This window comes from Anarhichas minor, unplaced genomic scaffold, assembly GCF_050575085.1.
Source record: "Anarhichas minor isolate MPS153535 unplaced genomic scaffold, ASM5057508v1 ptg000007l, whole genome shotgun sequence".
Lineage (NCBI taxonomy): Eukaryota > Metazoa > Chordata > Actinopteri > Perciformes > Anarhichadidae > Anarhichas > Anarhichas minor.
This window is the reverse complement of record NW_027466453.1, coordinates 18,505,661-18,527,451: the sequence shown is the minus strand read 5'-3', so window position 1 is coordinate 18,527,451 and position 21,791 is coordinate 18,505,661. Positions and strand designations below refer to the sequence as shown.

At 39.8% G+C, this 21,791-nt stretch overlaps 1 protein-coding gene across 1 annotated transcript; it reads left to right on the top strand.

Moving 5' to 3' along the window:
• The first annotated feature begins 951 nt into the window (after positions 1 to 951).
• hs3st2 (heparan sulfate (glucosamine) 3-O-sulfotransferase 2) lies at positions 952 to 19,849 on the top strand. The gene is made up of 2 exons (XM_076081387.1): positions 952 to 1,448; positions 19,231 to 19,849. The coding sequence occupies exons 1-2, from the start codon at positions 952 to 954 to the stop codon at positions 19,847 to 19,849; spliced, it is 1,116 nt and encodes a 371-aa protein (XP_075937502.1).
• The last annotated feature ends 1,942 nt before the right edge of the window (positions 19,850 to 21,791 follow it).

The window sequence follows — 21,791 nt, the reverse complement described above, 5'->3', positions numbered from 1 at the left end:
AGTGGATCTACGGGACTATTCAAGAGTGGAGTGGAGTTACATTTACTGAAAACCATCCACTTGTTTTTGAAAGAAAACGATTGGCACTATAGGGGAATAACATGTTGAATATGTTATATTTGATATTACAGTTATGAGTAAGATATTCCATAGTCCATGTTGTACTGTGAAGTAATGCCAATGAGGCATGTTATTAATACATTGGGCATATAAACTCTATGCCATAACAATCAGATGTGTGCAGCTCTGATATATTTAAGTGATGCAGTTCAAATTGAAATGACTTTCCATAAACTGGCAGTAGCCAAATTCTGCATATACAAATATGATGATACCTAAAATATTCAGGATGTTCCTTTAAAACATAAAACGCATATAGAATTGTGATGATGTGCATGACGTCGGGGAGTTTATTAAATATTTATAGCCGGTAGCCTAAGTGCATATACCTTCACAAGTTCTTTATGAAAAGGAAAGGCGGGCTGAGCATCTGAATCCCGTTGGAGGGGAACAGAACACTCGCGCTGGTGAGCGCTTTTGGGACACAGTACGTGTTGGACTTTTCTCTCAATCGACACACACAGCAAGGAGGAGGAGGATAAAGATGGGCGTCAAGTTCCTCTGGGATTCGTTTTAAGACAGTGGCATCAGCGATTGATCCAAATGACTAACTTCACACTACTTGTGAAAAAAAACTTGTTTTAGGCTGAGAGACCAATTTATTCCCCATAGCTCTAACCTATAGTCTTCAGCTGCAAGTTTCTCACACAGTTCAGCAACCTATGAAAAGGAATAGTGCGATTTACGCGCAGTTGATGCCTTCGACAAGCCGCCCCTATCCTCACATGCCAGTCAGTCTCGAATCTATATTATTGCCAGACTCCGGCGGCGGACCATAAGAGGAAGAAGTCTCCGATGGAAAATCATGCAGCGCTTTGAACCCATGGAGACATGGCACATAGGTTCCTCTCATCTCCGAACAGATCCAGCGCCAGATTCGCCTTCATATTCACTGTGTCACTGTCCTGCACCTACTTATGCTACAGTATTATTTTTTGCCGCAGCACAATCATGACAAACCAGGGTTACGAGGGGAAAAGATGTTCGCCGAGCAAGAACGCAGGAGGGAAGAAACTTCTTGGAAAATTAGATAATTGCGCCTCGCTGGAAGTCAGGTCCGCTGCCCGGCGAGGATCAAGTGATGTCCGCGAACAAAGTAAAGCCCCTGCCTCGTCTGGAAGCCACTGGGCTGACATGAAGTTGAGAAACATGAGTGTTGCGCAAAAATATGGGAATAAGAAGCTGCCTAATGCGTTAATAGTCGGTGTAAAGAAAGGAGGCACCAGGGCGGTTCTGGAGTTCATCCGGATACATCCAGATGTGCGCGCTCTTGGAACAGAGCCGCACTTTTTCGACAGGAACTATGACAGAGGGCTTGACTGGTACAGGTGAGCAACAAATTAAATAAACATTGATACTAAAATGTATTTATTTTCTGAGAAATAGCACTTGCCATGATATATTTCTGCATAGAAGTACTGTTTGTACTTCAGTCACCCCTCCGCTCTGCCGGGCAAGGGACTCTGATATGACGTCATGATGTAGGCTCAATTCCACGTCGAAATGTCCATTCAACTCGTTTTCTGACAAGTATGAATGCAGGTTTATTATAGTACCAGGCACTTCCCAGTCATGTAATTCTGTTGCAATTTATCAGTGGCCGATAATTCAATTTAGGGGGCATATTTTACTGTGCCAATTAAGCAAAATATCTTGGGGATGTCACACAGACGCGCTGCAGATGTTTGCTGTCAGCAGATCTCAATGGTGCTGAACAGACAGCTCCATGAAACCGATGCAGGATCAGTTCACACAAAAAATCCCAGCCAACAGCGCAGGTGACACAGGCAGCCCGTAGGTTACCAGCACACTTCAAACAGGCTACACCAGGGCACAACATGTTTTTTTGCGGGCTGGTGAAGGCAAAAGGGGCTCACAAGGAGCATCGACCCCCCCACCAACCTCTCTCTCGCTCTGTCACTTCTTCTATAAAGAAGGCCCTGTTGAATCTAATTTGAAGACAAGACTTATTTTGTTTCCATTTTGTTAAATTGAAAACTGAAGCAGAAAGGACAAGCTTCCTCTCAACAAAAGAAACCTAAAGATCATTTCCAAGCTGATCACTCAGTGACTAAAAAATGTCAAGTGTGCAAAGGTCCTCCAAAAGGCTCGTCGGTGTTGTGTTGCATTATGTCTTTTTATTGGAGTGAATACCAGTGTGGCCAGTGTGGCCGGAACAGACCACAGAGCAGTGCTTCAAAGAAGATGGAACAAGTGAGGCCGTCTGTTCTCAGGCATGTATACAACCTGCCCATCATGTCTCAGCTGATAGTTTGCTCAGATCTCCTTTGGCTTGCACACACTCCTCGGTTGGAGTTAAAATGAAAGGTCCTGTTTGGTGCACTTATAGAAATACCAGCTGTATTTTTATGCCTCTGTGCCAGCAACAGCCGTGGCCGGAGGTACGATGGTTCTCGTAAAGGTGATATTTTAAAAGGGAAGGAGGGTATTATTGCCACCTGAACTCAAGGATGAAGTGATTCAATTTTGGTGGTCAAAGGTCGAGGTAATTGTGTTTTTGGGACACAGGCTGCGTTGGACTTTTCTCTCAATTGACACAAAACGAGGAGGAAGAAAATAAAGATCGCCGTCAAATTCCTCTTGGATTAGTTTTAGGACAGTGGCATCAGTAATTGATCCAGACTCCACGCTACTTAAGAAAAACTTGTTTAGGACTGACCCATTGTAACTTCTTGAAAAATTAGACAATTTGCTGGAAGTTATGTGACATGAAGTTGAGAAAAAAATATGGGAATAAATTTCTCCATATTTGGCACAAACGTTCACTTGGACTGAAAGGATAAATTGATTAGGTTTTGATCGCCACTGTGACCTCACAAAACACGTTTTTAGCCATAACTCAAGAATTGCTAATCATGACAATTTCACATAAATGTATAATAGGATAAAATGATAAAGTGATGACATTTTGGACAGACATGGATATAAATTACAACATGACTGGTTGGCGGAGGAATGGAACCACAAGGCAGTAATTCTAGTTTTATATTCGACAAAAGGCCATGAAGAAATTCTGTCAAGATGTGTCCTCTAATATATTAACCGTTTAACCCAACACAGACACGCATCGGTGGGCTGTCACTAAGATCATTACACCAGTTTGATTCTAGGGCCTCATTTCAGCTGAGTAAATCAAAGTGTTAAGTGAGAGCTGAAAAGATACAATCAGTCCATGAAGTACAAACAAATTGTTTATTAATTTACATTTGTGACTTCCAGATAGAAATTAAGTTTGATTTAACCTTAACTTCATCATGTCTCCTCCGACAGTTAATTCAAGAGTGAAAATACATTCACAAAATTAAATAACAATGCAGTGTATTTAATGCAAGATACTCCTCCACACAGAGACGGTCTGTACGATAGTTATCTAAAGCTGCTCCATAGTCCTGAAAAGAGAATCAGTACTTTTCATCTTCAAACTAATGAACCAGGGGCTATACGATTACAAAGATGTGTTAATGTAAGACGCAAAAACACTCCAGACTTCCCTGGTTTGAAGATGAAAAATAAACATTTCGTAATTTGCATGTTTATTAAGGTGTCGTTTTAATTGCAATTCCTGATTTTAATCTTAAATAGATTCAGAGACCTTCACAAACGCAACGAAAGGTCTTTGTCACACTTAACAGAACGAGCTGGGAAGCTTGTTAACAACCTCGACGGCTGCCTCGACACATGACGACTTGATGTGGCCCAGAGGATATTCCTTTTATGGGGTGAAAGTGTTGATTGATTTACACGTGCACACAGAAGGCAGACAGTGTAATGAAGTCAGTTGTACATAATTGAAGGCGTTTTTTTATTAACAAGCATCTGCAGCAACAGAAGTAACCAAACTCCAGCTAAACACAGCAGACTAGAGTATGCAGAAAGAAACAACCATGATGCATTTTTCTATTTCTCCAACAGATCAGATCAGACCGACATGGCCCTGCACCAACCATTAGTCCACTCACTGCACCACCTACCTTCCTTCCCTTCAATCTGCCATCTAAATGCAGCTTAATGATGCATCAGGAACTTTATGCCCAGAGGTTTTAGCTTTACTGAAGTTTGATTTGGTTATTTTTCTATGTCACACTAAAGCTAAGCACAGGTAAATCGAGGTCCCACGCTGATATGATGCCACAATTACAAAGCTGGAATATTGCACTCTTGTCACAAGCTGACAGTTCATATACTCAAGATACTTGAACAATACCATGAACACAGAGGCTGGTTTAATTCAGCTGTTATTCAACTGGACAAGTGGCTGAGTGGTGCTCATTGTGTTTGACTGGCCCTCAGTGATTATCTGTCACAATGTTTGGTTTGATGGCAGCACGTCACGTAAAGTATCTTTCCATTTTGATTAACTGTCACATTGATCTGTAAAGCAAGTAACAATATATTTGTACATTCCGCATGTGTTGCTCTGCTTTGTGCACAAGTTATCATTTGGTCCACAGACCTTTTGGCAGGCATTAAACTGACAATACTAAGAAACATCTGTATACTAAACCAACCAACCAAGCAAACAAATCACAAACACCGAAGACAATTCCACCTTTAATCATTGTAAAAACATATATACATAAACGAGACAGGAAGAGTGGCTCCAGACGATCCATATAATAGAAAGCTGAAGATAAAAAAGTCCTGCGAGGAAATACGAAACAAGTAACAGAACAAAGTTTCCTATACAGACTAGAAGTCTTAGAAAGATAGGATGCATCCTTGCGCACGTCGAGGGTGCTGGCTGGACGCTGGCTGACCATCAGACACTGCATGCACGAGTTAGACGGTATTTCCTCCGTGGAGCAGCGGCATCGTCGGGTCATTTTTTCCAGGATCTTAAGCCTCAAATGTTTAAAATGAGTAAATCCAGATTTAGAACTTAGCAGAGCTCTGTCGCACAAATACAAACGAACCTCTGTTCAGTAAATCCAAGTTTAAAATGAAATGAAATCATTTTATCAATATGGAGATTGCTGTGTACCCAAATTAAAATAATTCATAATTTTCTAACTTCTCCATCTTTGAGAAAAGACTTGTGGCTGAATTAATGGAGCACTATTTCCAAATAACAGCAGATAAACACGCACAACAGGAAAAAACTTTACTTTACTCACAGTAAAGTTAAAAGGGACTTCCTGTTCAGCTCCAGAACAGTTTCCTATAATTCTTATAATTCTGGAGGCTGCATTTCAAGTTCATTACTAACATGTTATTGGTCAGAACTGTGTGCATCGTTGTATTTTCTGTGTGTAAATGTAGAAAACAGCACTTTTTTCTGGAAATGTTGCCACGGACACCCAGTTACTAATACTGCAAATAAATAAATACTGCATAAATTCCCTTGGTGGAGTTCGTTGAAGTATTGCGCCAAGAAATGGACAGAAATGGAAGGAAAAAAATGAAAATGTTTAAAAAATGTTAAAGCATGGTCCCAAGAGACCTATTTTTAAGTCTACAAGTGATACAATGTAGCGTCCCCTAGTGGCTGAATGGAATGACAGCTCTGGCCCTTTAAGGCAGGACATATGAATAAACTGTAGAATAACAAAGATACAAATGAACAAATAAAATAATAGAATAATTATGCCTGAATAGAAAAGTTATTATAAAACATTATAATTGTATTTATTCTATGAATAGTCAAAAAAACAATATACTGTAGTTTATTTATAATCTTTAAACAGAGAAAACCAAACATGTATTTTAGCCACATTAGCGGAATGGCTCTGTGGATTGCAGTGTTGGTCAATCAGTCCAAAACTTTGGTCTGAAGGCAAATGCCTGTACAATCAGGTACGGCATGACACCGGGGCAGAATCTGCAGAGCCTCAGTTAAGCCGCCTCAAGCAATTAAATATTTATTTTTAGTCTTTTAGTAAAGAAATATGTCCAAATTAAAAACCAGCCATTCTGTTCCGAATCTAATCCCTGGATTCATGCTCGCGCCGCATGTGTACGCTCGTGGTTGCGGCTGCACTGTAGTTATCATTTCTTTCATTTCCAACGTTGTGATAGACATTTCATCTTGAACATTATAAACAAAGCACAGCAGGAAGTTGGCCTCCAAGTTATTTTTAGAAATATAATCATTAACATTATGATGCTTGTTCATTTTACAAGTTTGTGCACAGTTAAAAGGCAAAGGCATTTCATCTGTAACATTATTACTAATAAACAGTTGTATGATTATGCATAATGGAAAAAAAGCACTTCTTGTTGTCACATTTTGGATGTATTGAGTTGTTATTAATTGTAGCGGCATGGGCGCTGTCCAGTGCTGAAATCGTTCACCTTTGCATGTGATGTATGCTTTTGTCATTGCCTTGCAGTCACTTGTATTAGGTTTATATCTTTTTTTGTTGAATATTCTTTGGCCAAATTCAATTAGAACATTGGATATAAATTTAGTTTTTGAGTGCCAGATCTGCTTTTTATTTAATTAAAAATTAAAAAACTAGAATTCTTTATTAGCACTTATCTTTTTGCTGTGCCATGAGCATCATATCCTTGCAGGCCTACAACATGATGAATGAATGAAATGATGAATTGATTACTGAAGTTGGCATTGACTCATTTTAGGTTATTAAGTAGACTAATCATTTTTGGCATGGGAGTTTATCATTGACCTTCGGATCATTAAATGTGACAAACTAATCTCCACTTATTAGCCTTTTAAAAACTGCTCTCATGGTCTTCATCATCCAATGCTAGTGTCCTCACAAGATAACAATGACAAACTTTGATCACTGATCATTTTCAGCACTAATCTCTGTGTAGAAACACATGCTCTCTTCTGAAGCCCCATTCAAAGCACCTTGTTTGTATTTTAAGTTATTCTTATTAGCTAATATCTGTTGCACAGACAGAAACATACAACATGTGACGCTAAATGAACTCTGGTCAGTTTCAGTCTGTCCTGTTTCATTAAGCATGTGACAGATCATTTAGGCTCTGAAGAAAAATGCTGCGGTGTTCGTTACTGTGCCTCCTGAACAGAACACACACGTTGGCCTCATTTATTTCATGCGAGGGTGTTCACACATAGCCATAAAGGAGCTGATAAAACTGACGTTTCACTGCCACCAGTTTCCTCGCACTTCTCTCACCACTTTTTCCATCCTCCACAGAATCGGAGAGATCAAACAAAATACATGTCGCTATACAACATCAAGACTTAAAAGGGCATCCGGCTCTATTGATTTCACTGGAGTCAGAAGCACTTCCAGTAGATTCCCTGAGAAGGGTTGAAATTGTATGAGAGGCTAGCTGCAGCAGCAAGTATTCTCCAGGTCCACATTAATTGGCTCGGGGAGGCAGGGAGCTCTGGAACAGTATCATCAGAAAGGTTGATGAGGACAGAAAGTTAGATGGTTCTCATTTAACACAGAAAACTGCCCATTATACAGCGAGGGATTGTAAGGCGTAACTCTGCATTATTAATGAGCTGTCTTCATTGCAGTGCAGCTCTGAGACATGTAGTGGTGTACATTAATTAAAAAACAACTCTTTCTGAGATGTTTCCCCAGTGAGACCAGTCTGAAATGTAGAGACATTGTGCTTGTATTCCTTTAATAGAATAAGTTAGTGATTATGCATGCATTCTGGACCTATCGCATGGTAAAGCTCTGGTGTATGCAACAGTGTATGCAACAGGGTCGGTCTTTCAGTCCACCACTTTGTTCCAAATAACTATTATATAATTGCCATGAAACTGACATTCATGGTGCTCAGAGGATGAACCATCTTCAATAACTGAAGTGATTATTTGACTTCTCCTCAAACATCCCAACGAGGTTCCCATTTGTGTTCTTGACAACTATTGGATGGGTTGCCATGAAATCCACATTCATGTTCCCTTCAAGAACAGAAAAGAGAGGCGACTGTTGGTTCAAAACAACAATGGCGGCTCCGAAGAGGTTAGTGTAGATGCTGCAGTAGCATCAGTTATATCATACTGGAGAGTATTTCTTCATTGAAAGAAGAGCAAAAACAACATTGAAGGCTTTTCCTGATGGAAAATATGTTTTTGGAAAATATGTTTTTGGAAAATATGTTTTTGGCAAGAGTTTGTTTTTGGCAAGAGTTTGATTGACAGATGGTTCATGTAATCACCTGCTGCTTCCAATGACGACTTCTCAGATGGTTGTGTGTAACAAACCATCTGGCAGGTTGGTGTCAAAGCTCTGTGCTTTGTGCACCTATCATCCACCCCAAACACATAAAATACATCTTCCTGTAACTCACCAAAAGTAACACTTTCTGGGCTGGAGAAAATGTTGCCAATATACATAATGGATGCAGTAACGATTATACTTTGACTCAAGAAAATATCTAGCAAAGCATTTTTTTCCGGTTTTAGGTAATACGGTTGTTGATGAAGTCATTATACTGTAGTAGTGTGTGGTCAGAAATATGACAGCTGTCTGGTTTGTCACTTAATGTGTCTTGAAAGTAAAACATATAATTCTATTTGGGCTTCAGTGGTCCCTGAAACAAATGATACTATCAAACTAACTATCATTTTGGAGACATTGCAACCTGGAAATATCCAGCAGTCAGCGATCCGTACCTCATCTTAGCTCATCCTTAGAGATTGTCAGCTTGTTAGCTTTACCCCCTTGGCGAACCCAGTGTGTCACTCCCTCCTGACTAGTGATCAAATAATATCTGAGCTTTCCCTCCTGTTTCTCCCCTTTTGTACTTTCCCACCATCTAACCGAAGAGTAAAACCACTACAGGTGTGTGGACTGTCCTCTCTCCATGTATACTGTACACGTCCTTGACTCACACTGCGAGAAGCTATCGTGTAAATCCAGAAAGAACTTCTCAAAGCTCCAATGTTGATGGAAATTCAAGAAATCTCCATTCATGTCAGTTAAGATGGACAAATGGGTGATAGTAGAGAGGAAGTGTCGGCAGACTCTTTCAATTAAGACACAATGTCACAATGTCATTATTATGAAGGGCGATACACATCAATTATACGACGAGAAAAAAAGATGTTTTAGCTGCCACACAGATGATATTACAGCGTTGCAGAAAAGCATTGTCTTTACAGACTTGATTTCATCAACTAAAATCAGCAGCACAACAGCTGTAAATGCATCCAAAAATACATAAAGTCAGCAGTAATCCTCATCTGAGAATGTGCAGTTTAGGATTTCAGAGCTTCCCCGTCTTTATTTCAGTGTCTGTGGATACTTCCCTATGCCACATGGTAATGTGACAGCTCGTAGCTCAGCTCAATTCGGCGTCTTATTGTTCAAGGAGACCAAGTGTCAGTCATTTCCCTCTGCAGACCAAACCATGAATAATTGTTACTTCAAGGAAAACAAGAGCCTAGTGTTGAAATGACAGCAATTAAATAGGGTTTGCTTCAAGGTCAAACGCATCATCGCCGGACTGTATTGTCCTGCTCTGAATATGTTTTGATTCTATTATGGGACTGAGGACGGGCCAGTAAATCGCTAATGCCAGAGATCTGGCTCAGTCTGTCAATTTGTCTTCTATTAAATTAGAAAAATAGATGCTTGATTCTCAGAGAGCTGAGTTGTTATTCACCTCTGTTCCTCACCGAGCTGAATTGGCCGCAGGATTGGCGTATTTGTCTGGACTGCTCTTTGTTAACTCTTAATAGACTTTCGAGGCACCGGGCCTCTGTTGCTGGTGATTAATGATCAGATGCCATCACAGCTGTAATCTCAGTGAGTGATACTTTAATAATGAAGCAGTCCTCTTTACTGCATCTATGCTAGATCATAAAAAGAAGAAGATGACATTTTTAGGAAGTGTAGTGGCACAGACATTATGAGAATCACCCAGCATACGAACATTTTCTCTGCGCAGTCTACCTGAGTCATACGAACGGAGCTAATGGGTTTGGACGGCAGGGAAGCAGGTCTGTGTGTGGTGTTACCTTTTCAGGACATTTCAGGACAAATGGTTTGTGTGAAAATGCAATTTCACCAAGTCAATTTCTGAAAGTATGGACAGAAAGATTGCAAATTAAAAAAAACATATATTAAATTATGTAAGAAAAAAAAAAACCCAAAAGCTCCAATTGAACACATACAAATGTGTCCAAAAAAGCAATTACCCTGAAGCTGCAATGACTCTCAGGACAGTGCGCAACTCAGACACTCGTTTAATTTCTTACTAACTGGACCAGAATTCTATATACTGTAAGTCCAAATTTGCATGGTATTTTTGTGTGTGTTCAGCATTAATGTTATCTTCTCTTTTGTTACCATTGATAGCACCGTTGTTGCATGTTTTTGTGTTGCTCCAATTCAGTCTGAAGATAACAAGACAAGCTATTTAAATTGTGTTGGATATTACTTTGACTGCAGATCTCTGATAAAAGTTTGAATCTATTTCTTCAATACATTTTCACCTTTCTGTTTCTAAAGCAGAGCTTTTTATATATGGCTGAGGACCGTGACCATCATTACTCCGCATGCTGCTTACTGTGATAACGCACAGGCAACGAGAGCCGAGGAGACCTTTTCCTATAATTTACTGTGAAACTGTTTTGTTGTTAAATTGCTCCGGGGACCAAACAAACACAGCACTCGTAATGGACACTTTGATTTGGACCCCTCTGTGGTCAGTCTGTGAGGCTGCATATTCAATGGCCAGGGTTCATTATCCGTCCTCGTAATGACAAACATTTGTTGTCCGGCGGGAGGGACAGGCCATTCTCTAAATCTCTGTGCCCCTGCAGAAACACTTCACGTGGTGACTAATGGCTTCAAGTAAAATCAAACAAGTGTTTGCATGGAATCCTCCAACTCATTCAGCTGGTATTGTATTAGTAATGGTCTGATTAATTACAAGCCATGAGGGAGATGATGTGCATTCAGCACTGGTTAGCTTCCAATCGGGCTTTTGGATGATTGTTGGTGTGGATTGTATGAAGTCTCCATCACGTCGACAATATTATTATTATTGCATATTGGTTATAACAGAGTTTAGCTCTAGAGGAGACTTTTGTGCTGGTTTTAGACCTGCTGATTTTACATTCGGTGTCATTACAATGTGCAAGTAATGTTTCCACACCGCCCAGTGCTACCTTAGCTTTGACAGAGAATACAGAGGTGCCTGATGTTTATGTAAATACGCATTTTTGGAGATACATTTTTTGTTTGCTGTTCATAAGGTCCTTGCATTTGTTTTATGACAACTTTGTAATTGTGCTGCAAACATTTACTGAGAACTTGTCTCGAACTGACGATATGCAACATTCTGTTTTAAGTTCAAACCACAGCGAAATGACAGTAATACATTCTGAGTTCATTGATCGTTCACAAGGAGATGATTCAAAAGCTGACCTTTTACTTGTTCTGATGGTCTGCATCCCTGATGAGCCGGCGTTGCTCTTTGGAACTTTAAGTTGTACAACAAGACACACTTGTCTGGAGCTAAACAGTCCACCGTTTTAATGCAGTCACCGTGCATTGCCTGTCTTCACGCTAACAAACCATGAATATTCTGGAGGTGAAGGATTTTCTTTATTTATGATGTTTGTATGCAGTGTTCGATAAAGGCTGTGGATCTGTACAGTCTGCAGTCTGTAATGCAACAGCCCTGCACCAAATAGCTTTCAATGTCCAATCTTAGTTTACTTTGTGAATTTGTGAGATTTTAGTCCTATTCAGTTGTAATTGCTTATTTGTTCTACTGTTAACTGGATTGAAGTTCAATTAGTTCCTGCTATTTGCTCTGGTAGCCATGTGGTGTTAGTCGGGTCATCTGTCTACTATTGTTTGAAACAGTGGGAGATGTTAACTGCTGCCCTAACATCTTTGATTCCTTATTAGTGGCCCCTGAAACACATATTTGCTGACCCCTTAATGTTAACGTCTGTGGTCTCGTCTACATTATATCTCAGGAACACTTGGAAGGAATTTCTTCAAATTGACCACCAAAATTGATAAGTTCATCCTTCGGTGTGCCAAAAGTTTAAAGATCAAGGTCACCGTGAACTCAATATCTCAGTATCGCTTTGAGAAAAAGTCTTCAAATTTGGCAGAAACATCCACTTTGAGTCCAGGATGAACTGATTAGATTTTTGTGGTCAAAGGTCACTGTGACCTGTGCAAGAATTTATATTCTAATTAGGACAATTTCACATTAATATACAATTGGAAAAAAATTATGAAGCGATGACATTTTGGACAGACGTGGATGTAAACTGCAGCTTGACTGGTTGGCGGACACATAAAACTGCAAGGTGTTTCTGGAAGAAAGGCTAGGTTGCCATGAATGTTAGTAGAATGTTGACATTAATAAGTATATTCATGCTCCCTAAAGGATGAACCCTTTCTAGTTTGGAGACTGTATGATTTACTTTGGTGCCATCCTCAGTCGTGGACTCTGTTGGAGATGTTGTTGCTTCTTACATACTGCACTCTCGTCAGCAATAATATCTCCTTCCAAGCTGAATCACATCTGAGCAGGTCAACTGTGGCGATTTACTGTAAGTGGGGTAGAACTATCAATGCAGTGCTCTGTTGGCGCTGACACTGAAGTCCCACTGCTGATGTTGTATAGCCAGACCACCTTGTAATTGAAGGACAAAGTCAGCTACACGATGGGCTGCACTACAGTACATACAGAGTTTATACTCCACAAACTAACCAGAGGTAATAATATTGTCGACGTGATGGAGACTTCATACAAGCTTTCAAACTCACAGCCAAATGAACATCTTTTGATGTGTTTTTTTCCAGACCGGTGGGAACTGTAGGGCTGAAAGCGTCCCAACTGGTTCAGCGCTTACAAAATATACAAATGCTCGTTATGTTGAACACCACAGATGAATGACCAAAACTTTAGGTCCCTACGAGAAGTGAAAGCCTGAGTGAAGTAGAACAACTGAGCAATTTAAAGATGGCAAAAGTCAAAGCAATCATTACGGGGGTTAAATCACAGCTATAAATCCATTGCTGATGAATGACTTTAGGTATACAAACTGTAGTCAAAGTTGCATGTTCTCCCAGTGGAACAGCACGCTGCAGGAGAACGCGGTGTCTGGTTTTAATGGGAAGTCCTTAGTACTTTGAAATAAAGACATCCATGTTTGTGGCCTATTCCTCCATAATGATATAGCAGCGTCCAGAGGGAAGTGAGGGTGAACTCCACACATCCAGCCTCCCCTGCTCCAACAGAGATAAACTGTTCAGCGGGATAGCCAGCAGGCTCTTTCAGGGTTGCTATAATATGCAGACTAGCTTTCAGCACACCACAGCTCATTAATGAGCGCCGATGACTGCATGCGTTCCACTGGTGACCATATCTCCCTTATTAGATTTGTGAAAAGTATAGTTAAAAGAAAAAAAGTGGTTATGATTTTCTTGGTTAACATACATTTGTTTTTTACTTTATTTACAGTAAGAAATTGTCTAATTTCATGGTAAGGACATTGAAGTTAAGACACAATGCGATACGATTAGACCATGAAGACTGCTGAAACCTTAATGTAGATGATAAAAAAGGAAACACTAGGACAGCGCTCCAATTTTACCGTTTCAAATAGAGACGCAAGACGCCCTTCTTCAGCGTGTATTCTGTACAAGTACAACCCCACAGGGGGAGCCACAACCTTTCCAGGCACAGAGTAGGATGACGTACTAAACCATGAAAAACCAAGAAAACCACACAAGTTATAAGAATCAAGCAAATTATATCTCTTCATTCATCCCATTATTATCCAATACGCCTCCCTTTTGAGAAGGATTCTGTCCTTCACTCTTAATTTCATCACCAAACTTTAGAGTAGTGTAGAGGAATATACACATCTCTGTCATGTTATTGTCTTTCCATTTATTTGATGTATTAGATTTTATTCTGGACCACAATCACCTTTATCTGCATGGCGTGTTGCTATGTCCTCATCATTCATTATTGTTCTTTCCACTGGCCGACAAATGGTTTGCGCTGATGCATTATTTAGCCGTTAGGTTTGAAAACCTTTTCACCATGATGTGATAACACTCAGAGTTACTAACAGTATCCGTTGTATAGAACACTTTTAATCGTATGACTCTAAAACACATAAATAATTCCACTCTTACAGTAAAGGCATCTACGTATGAGAGGTGTCATGATAACAACCTACGCTGATCATTACGAAGCTCTTGACTGGAGATGTTGATCACATTGGATTGTCCCAGGATTCCTTTCTCCTCGTCTTCCTCCTCATCTATTAAAGCGATCATCATAAAAGTAAAACTGATACTGGATGATTAATTCATAATTCTGCTATATTGATATTAACCAGCTGATACCCTGTTTACTATGTCTGTTAATTGCTTTTATTTACAAAAAAAATCTGTGTTTATTAAATGCTAACACACTAAAATGACGCATAAAGCACAATTATTGAAACTGACACTCATAGAGCCTCAGCTTAAATTTCCAAAACTCTTATATACACATTTCCTGGTTTGCACCCAATTTACATGTTTAACACTGCACACAGTTCTCACTGCCATTCAAAGTCCCACTCCCACGGAACAATTGGCCAATACGTTTTCCACATGGCCAAACATCTAATTGCTTGACTGTCGACTTGTCAATCAGGATGTCGGCACTAAAAAGAGACCACAGGGCACAGGCGAGTACCTGTTTACAAGAACAATGGAAGCCAACATAGCAGCGATTGGCCCATTATCAAAAATATGTTACTGAAATGTACTATATTCTATTTAGCATATATCCTGTTCTGATTTTCAGAGCAAAAAGGCAACCTTTGGAAATGCATTGATATATTGACTGATTCTACAATGTGGAGAGAAATACATTTTTTTATTAGTGTGCTGTGCTGGTTTTGTGTTCAGTAAATATATTCATGAACTTTACTTTTACAACATCGCTGAAAAAGCAAATCCAGACTGTATAAAAAAAGTGGAAATGTTAAAAGTCTTTTAGATTGAGCACAGCAGTGTGTAACTGGTTCAAACTGAATAATATGGTATGAACAGTGTGTGTGTGTGTGTGTGTGTGTGTGTGTGTGTGTGTGTGTGTGTGTGTGTGTGTGTGTGTGTGTGTGTGTGTGTGTGTGTGTGTGTGTGTGTGTGTGTGTGTGTGCCATACAGTAACAAAATTGGGTTTTCATAAATGATTGTATAGTTTTGAATGAGGTGTTTCATTTTGCAATAGATCTAAGGTGTTCTGCTACTTAGGTGTGTGGTTGTGTGTAGTGTCAACAAAATGAGCCCTGTTTTCAATTATAAAAACTGTAATACATTAAAAGTCAATGTCACAGAATGGCAATGTTTACATACACTAACAGCAAGAATTGTGCAATTAGAGCATCAAAATGCAATACTGAAGCATCCAAACAAATTAGCCTTCAACCAAGTCCTCTCATTTGACCAGGAGCGGGTCTCATCTACAGTATCGAGCTGATCTTCCACACCTGAGTTCATTTTCCCAAAGTGATTAAAATGTCACAGCCAAGCCAGTAATGCATCCTGACTTAAAGTTTCACCAAGGATTGGGAAGAAGACTGTAAATCAGCCCCAAGGAATGTAGCATTGACTCTGAGTGAAAAGGTGGTAATCAATCGGAGCACTTCACTCAAATGTCAGTTAATTAAGGTGTGTGTGTGTGTGTGTGTGTGTGTGTGTGTGTCCCACAGAGCAAGATGTTCATATTAAAGTACGTTTTAAAGTTTTATTTCCTCTGATACCTGTATACTGATAAATATGCTAAAGTGTCAGAAACTTTGGTGATTACCCTCGAAGCGATTCCATTGGTATTACAATCATGTCGATTTTCTAAGTGCAAATAATCATTACCGAGCAAGGACGGAACAGCTTTCAGTGAAATCACCCACTGCCATAAAGATCCTCAATTTTATCTTTTGCTTTCAGATTTCTTGAGGGCACGGGCAGAAAGAAATCCTGCCGATTGGTTGAGACAGCTGCCTCAGGTATCACGTGTTCCCCTCCTGGCCTGAATAACGAGCAGACACATAAATGAGGCTGCTGCTGCTGCCAGGTGTCTTTGAGTGAGCGAAGAACATGATTTATCAAAAATAATTAAAATTAAAATTAAAAAGTCTGCACGTCACTTGCATTCTGTTACTTTTATCACATGGCTATTAAAGGTTAATAATGCGGCACTACAATCAGGGAAGGGCTGGCGCATGTGTGGATGGTGATTTTGTGATAACATAATTGAATATGAGACCCAACTACAAAATTCTAGTTTGAATAAATGTTTGTAGATATTACAGGTGCCCCCCCCCCAAGTGTCCCTCATTAACATCACTCCAAGACAGGCGACTTGGAAGTTGTTATCCAGGCTGCTCAGTTAGACAACCGAGGACACGGAGGCTATAGGTATCAGTTTAATGAGCCACGGGGAGAGATTTGAGTCAGATGAAGCACAGAACTGCTAATATTTCTGTTTCCATCGAAACCGTTTGAGAGCAGATACTGAAGACACCATGAATGCATCACTACGACGGTAAAAACTTGTCCTCTGCTTTGAGTTATTTCAAGAGAACTACTCTCAGAAGAAGATACGTTCTGTGAGGAATTATTAATCCATCATTGACAATAATCTGCATTTACACTGTGGATCTTCTAGAGTAACTATATTTACTCTGACTCTGACAGTTTCATGTTTACCTCTCACACTCCACATTCCAAATGTTATTGGAAAGAATGGATCAAATTCTGACGATGCAAAGACTAATTCTTACTTTCCAATGATTGTGTACGGGACAAACGTGTTCTTATCCAGATCCAAATGTCATGTTAACAACACCTGATGTAAAACGGGTCTTAAGTATGTTCATTCAAGTCAAAGCCTTTGGATATCTTTCGTAGGGAAAATAACAGCTCAATGATTTATTAATAATAGTCTTTTCATTTTTTAAACCTTATTTCCATCTTGTCTTTTATCAGTACCTTCGGTGCTGTTTAACTTAACATGTAATTTAACCGGTGCTGAGACTCACCGCTGTAAAAATCAATAACTCAACGTAAGTTAGCAAATGTTACAGATTCTTCTGATGGCCAGACCTACTTTGGTTTTCATATTCTGCATCCAACCAACAACAGAAAACAACAGTATGAGTGACACATTGCGGTGTAAAAACTCTCCTGCTGTAACATCATTAGCTTTTTATGAACACCTTATTCCCAGTATCCTCAAGCTATGTATATTTATGTCGACAGAATACTGCCATATAGGGTTGTATAGCCAACAGCAGGCAGCTGTGTATATACTACTTTAAGCAGAACCATCTGCAACCTTTCACTGTATGTGTTCACATTGTCTGCCCAGTTTTGCGGTATGACAAGTTGCAGTCTTGAACCGGCGCGTACAGGGTCCTCTCATCTACACAATCTTCATCTCTGAGCATGGTGGAAATGTTTGGAATCGACAAGCCAGATAACGAAGACTGCTTTCCTCCACAGCCACAGATTCTGCAGCTCAAGGAAAATGGCTGCAAGTTTTTATGTGTGTGTGTGTAGCAAAGCTGTTTGCTTGAAAAGGTGCTGTTCTCATAAAAGATTAATAGTTGCCTTGTGGCCCTGAGGCACCCGAGCCAACAACTCAGGATTCATAAATAAAACTAAATGGATCAATATTTCCAAGACTTTAGAGGTAACCTATGGCTACCTCTAGCTTTAGAGAGAAAGCTTTGAGAAAGGTTAGCTTTTAATCGAAGCCCTCCCCCAGTAATAATAAAGGAAGTGTGGTGTTTGATCATCAGAACTACACAGAAATGTACCTGTAATCTAAAAACAGATTCACATGCTGTGAAATTGAGAGATTCAAGTACTATATCCTCTGTAATCATAAAAGTTCAAATAAACCACAGCACAGCTGACGCCACAGCGGCGTCCTTTTTCATTCCTTAACAGGAAACAGGTGACAAAGTGTGGATGAATTGTGGCAGAGCCATTCATTGTCTCAACAGCCAACATCAGATGCTCATTTATCAAGTTTTATTGGACCAAAGTGCCAAAGCAGAATGACATATTACACTGGGAAGGAAAACCCACACGACAAATGTGACAAATAGAAACATTTGCCTGTAGTTTGCAAAGCCATTATCTTGGCAGCATGATGATGATAATTATGATGCATGTTTTGATTGTACAAGCTGTCCTGTCACCTCATCTAACACATATATATTCACATTGTGTTTATTTGGGCTTTGACTGCAGTTATTCGGTACTCTGTGGATGTGCGATATAATACTGCATACATACAGTTTGCCTTCGAAAGTATTTAAATCATAAAACTATATTTCCTAGTGTCTGTAGTACCAAGATTTTACACGTTGTACACCAACCCCTGCCGAGCCCGAGTCCTGAATCCAAAGCACACACTTTGTGAGTACACCTCGATAGTGGGCTTCTCTTACTGCTTCAGAGGGAGAGACAACAGGTTTTGCGTGAACAATTTCGTGGATTGAAACAAAGGAGATATTAATTGATTTAAGAAGGAACAAAACCACACTGCCTGCCACAAAAATCAACGGTGAAATAGTGTAGATGGTTGCAACATGCCTTGGATTGAGATCAACAGTGCAACTTCAAAATATCCTGAAATTACTTTTTTATGACATAGATAACATAATGACAGGAGTCAAACAGCATCCTGAGTACATTTTATATTTGAAGTACATTTTTCAAATAAATACTTTTGTGATTTGTCCGTCCGTCCTCCCGGTCCAATCTCATGAACGCAGGAACAGTAATTTCCTCAAAGATGAACTAGTTATATGTAAAGTAATTATACTTTTCATTAACAGATGTTAACATATTTCACTTACAGTTTTCTAAAGTTTTCTGTGTAATGCCAACATTTTGACTGATTTGCTCATATTTTTTGTTCTTTCTTTAACTGTTGTATTTCTGGTCAGACACTAAATGCCTCAATATGATGCATAGTAAATGTGTATTCATCACAACACACGTGGTTGTTTTGAACTTGATATTTGTGATACAAGTGGGGATTTGCTTTCCGCTGACTTTGACATTTTTGAGTACACATGCGACAGAAAAGTCAACTCTTGCTGACTCATCTATGTGTGTTTTATTCTTTCCTTTCTCTCCCAAGGGGACTAATGCCTCGAACACTAGACAGCCAGATCACATTAGAGAAGACGCCCAGCTACTTTGTCACCAGAGAGGCACCCAGACGCATCTCCAGCATGTCCCACGAGACCAAGTTGATTGTTGTGGTGCGCAACCCAGTCACAAGAGCCATCTCCGACTACACACAGACTCTTTCCAAGAAGCCCGACATCCCCACGTTTGAAGAGCTGGCATTTAAGAACAAAAGTCTGGGTCTCGTCGACTCTTCCTGGAACGCCATTCGGATCGGGATGTACATCCTGCACCTGGAGAACTGGCTGCAGTACTTTCGCCTGTCACAGATGCACTTCGTGAGCGGGGAGCGGCTGATCACGGACCCGGCAGGGGAAATGGGCCGCGTTCAGGACTTTTTAGGACTGAAACGAATAATCACAGACAAGCACTTCTACTTTAATCGAACCAAAGGCTTCCCCTGTCTGAAGAAGCCGGAGAGCAGCAGTCAGCCGCGCTGCCTCGGCAAATCCAAGGGCAGGACTCACGTACAGATCGAACAGGAGGTCATAGAGCAGCTGCAAGAGTTTTATAGGCCATTTAATATCAAATTCTTTGAAACTGTGGGGCAGGACTTCAAGTGGGAATGAGAGTGCTATACAGAAACAGAGCTGTTTTTAAAATGGCTAGAGAAACATAGATGAGGACACCTTCAGCAAAATGTTTAAATAACAAGTTTATTGAGCTGTCTATACATTGAAAAATTAATATAGGAGAATATACAATTTATTAGAATATACATATAAATGGTTTTACATCATGATGGGATTTTGGTTGGTTCATTCTGATAACAAGTGCCATTTCTTTGAAAGATATATACAAAAGTCACGTTTCTTTCCCGCATACAAGACATATAAATTCATCAACAGACAACCAGCATTGATTCATTAACCAAGTCATTAACCAGCAACCGTCACAACGCCTTCCTGTCATTAAGCCATGCCAGACCTACACTAATGACATCGCTAGAATATTCATTCCTGCTCTGAATGATCCGCCGGCTTTCCCGTTAAAGTGAGCTCTCAACATCAAGTTGCACCAAAATGTCAAATGAATAATGAAATCAGCCTGGCAATTATTCTGCGGAGAAGTGTTCCTCCTTATTGTGATGAAAGCTCAACAGTGGCAGGTTTACTGAATACATGTACTGTAACTGAAAAGGAGAACAAGAACAGCTATATTAAAAACAGATGCTATAACTCTGACAAAGGATTACCGTTTGCTTAAACTTCAGCGCTTTCTGTGTCAGTATTTTTGTTGTGATCATCGAAATAAAAGGTAAAAGTCTTGAATTCAAGTATTTATTTGGGATATTTTGTGTTTTTCTTGCCTACACGTGAGTAAAAGTAATGTTTTCTTCTTATGGTGTCAACCCTGTCTCCTACAAAACGATGTTCCCATACAACTAAGCTGCACTCTCAATTAGGTTTAGAGGGAATGGTACCTTCTCTTGGATTACAGCTGCAGTTATAAACAGTTTGAAACACGTGGTTATACATTGAAACAAAACAAAACAGAAGAAAAACTATTTGGTTAGGTTTAGTAAAAAACATCATGGTTTGGCTTGAAATGAATGTGAAATTGAAACAATACAAAATGACTTGGGTCACACGGGACACACACAGCAGTCTCCTGGGTGGAAGCCCTGTGTTTTTTGACCCATTCACCATCTTGACCTCCTCACTGTGCTGACTTCACCGTGATGCATCAAAACCAAATGTAAACCCCGGCAATGCAGTTTCATTATATGGGAACAAACCCTAAAAAAACCCTGTTCACACAGGACTACATACAGACTTCAGGGCACGACATTCACTCTCATCTGCTGTCCAAATCTCAAAGATAACATACTAGTACTAAGAAAGAGGCTTTGTATTGAGCCTCTTGGAAGATAAAACGTCCCTCACCAAATGCTGCCATGCATGTCACTGATCTCATTAACTTTCAAGATTCCTCTGTTGATAGATGTGATCGTGCTCTTTCTGAAGGGCGAGATTAACCTCCGTGAATTTGCATCCTGAAGCCAAACAGAGTTGTCATTAATAATTTCCACTCATCTGCAAAAGGTTCTCGACATAAAAGAGGAAAAGAGGAGTAAAACTGCAGAATACCAAGAATCTGTGCAAAAAGTAAAAATGATGATGATAATAATCCAACAAATCCCCAAATGAAAGGATGCATCTGCGTTCTGTGAAATACGGTAGCACACGCTGAGTGGAATGTCTATGGTACGGACCACAGATGTCAGATTAGCACAGGATTAAGAACACAGACGACCTCTGCAATTATTTTTAAATGACATCTCCAGGTAATCCTTGTGTCCCGTATGAATGCAGTTTTAGATTTAACTCAATTGACGACAACATGACCTTCTACCACTGCTGAAACTGGCATGTTCTAGGTTTAACATTCGAGCCTGATTGGTCTGAGACCTTGGCATTCTCCTTTTATCAGTCCCTTCAACTGTTTTGGTGGTGCTGACAGATTTGTACTTGTTGTTTATGGCAAATGTAGTTGTTTGCAGTAGGAACG

Coding starts and splice junctions, on each gene's coding strand:
- hs3st2 (XM_076081387.1), top strand. CDS start 952: ATGGCACATAGGTTCCTCTCATCTCCGAACAGATCCAGCGCCAGATTC. Junction 1,449..19,230: donor AGAGGGCTTGACTGGTACAG/GTGAGCAACAAA, acceptor TTCTCTCCCAAG/GGGACTAATGCCTCGAACAC.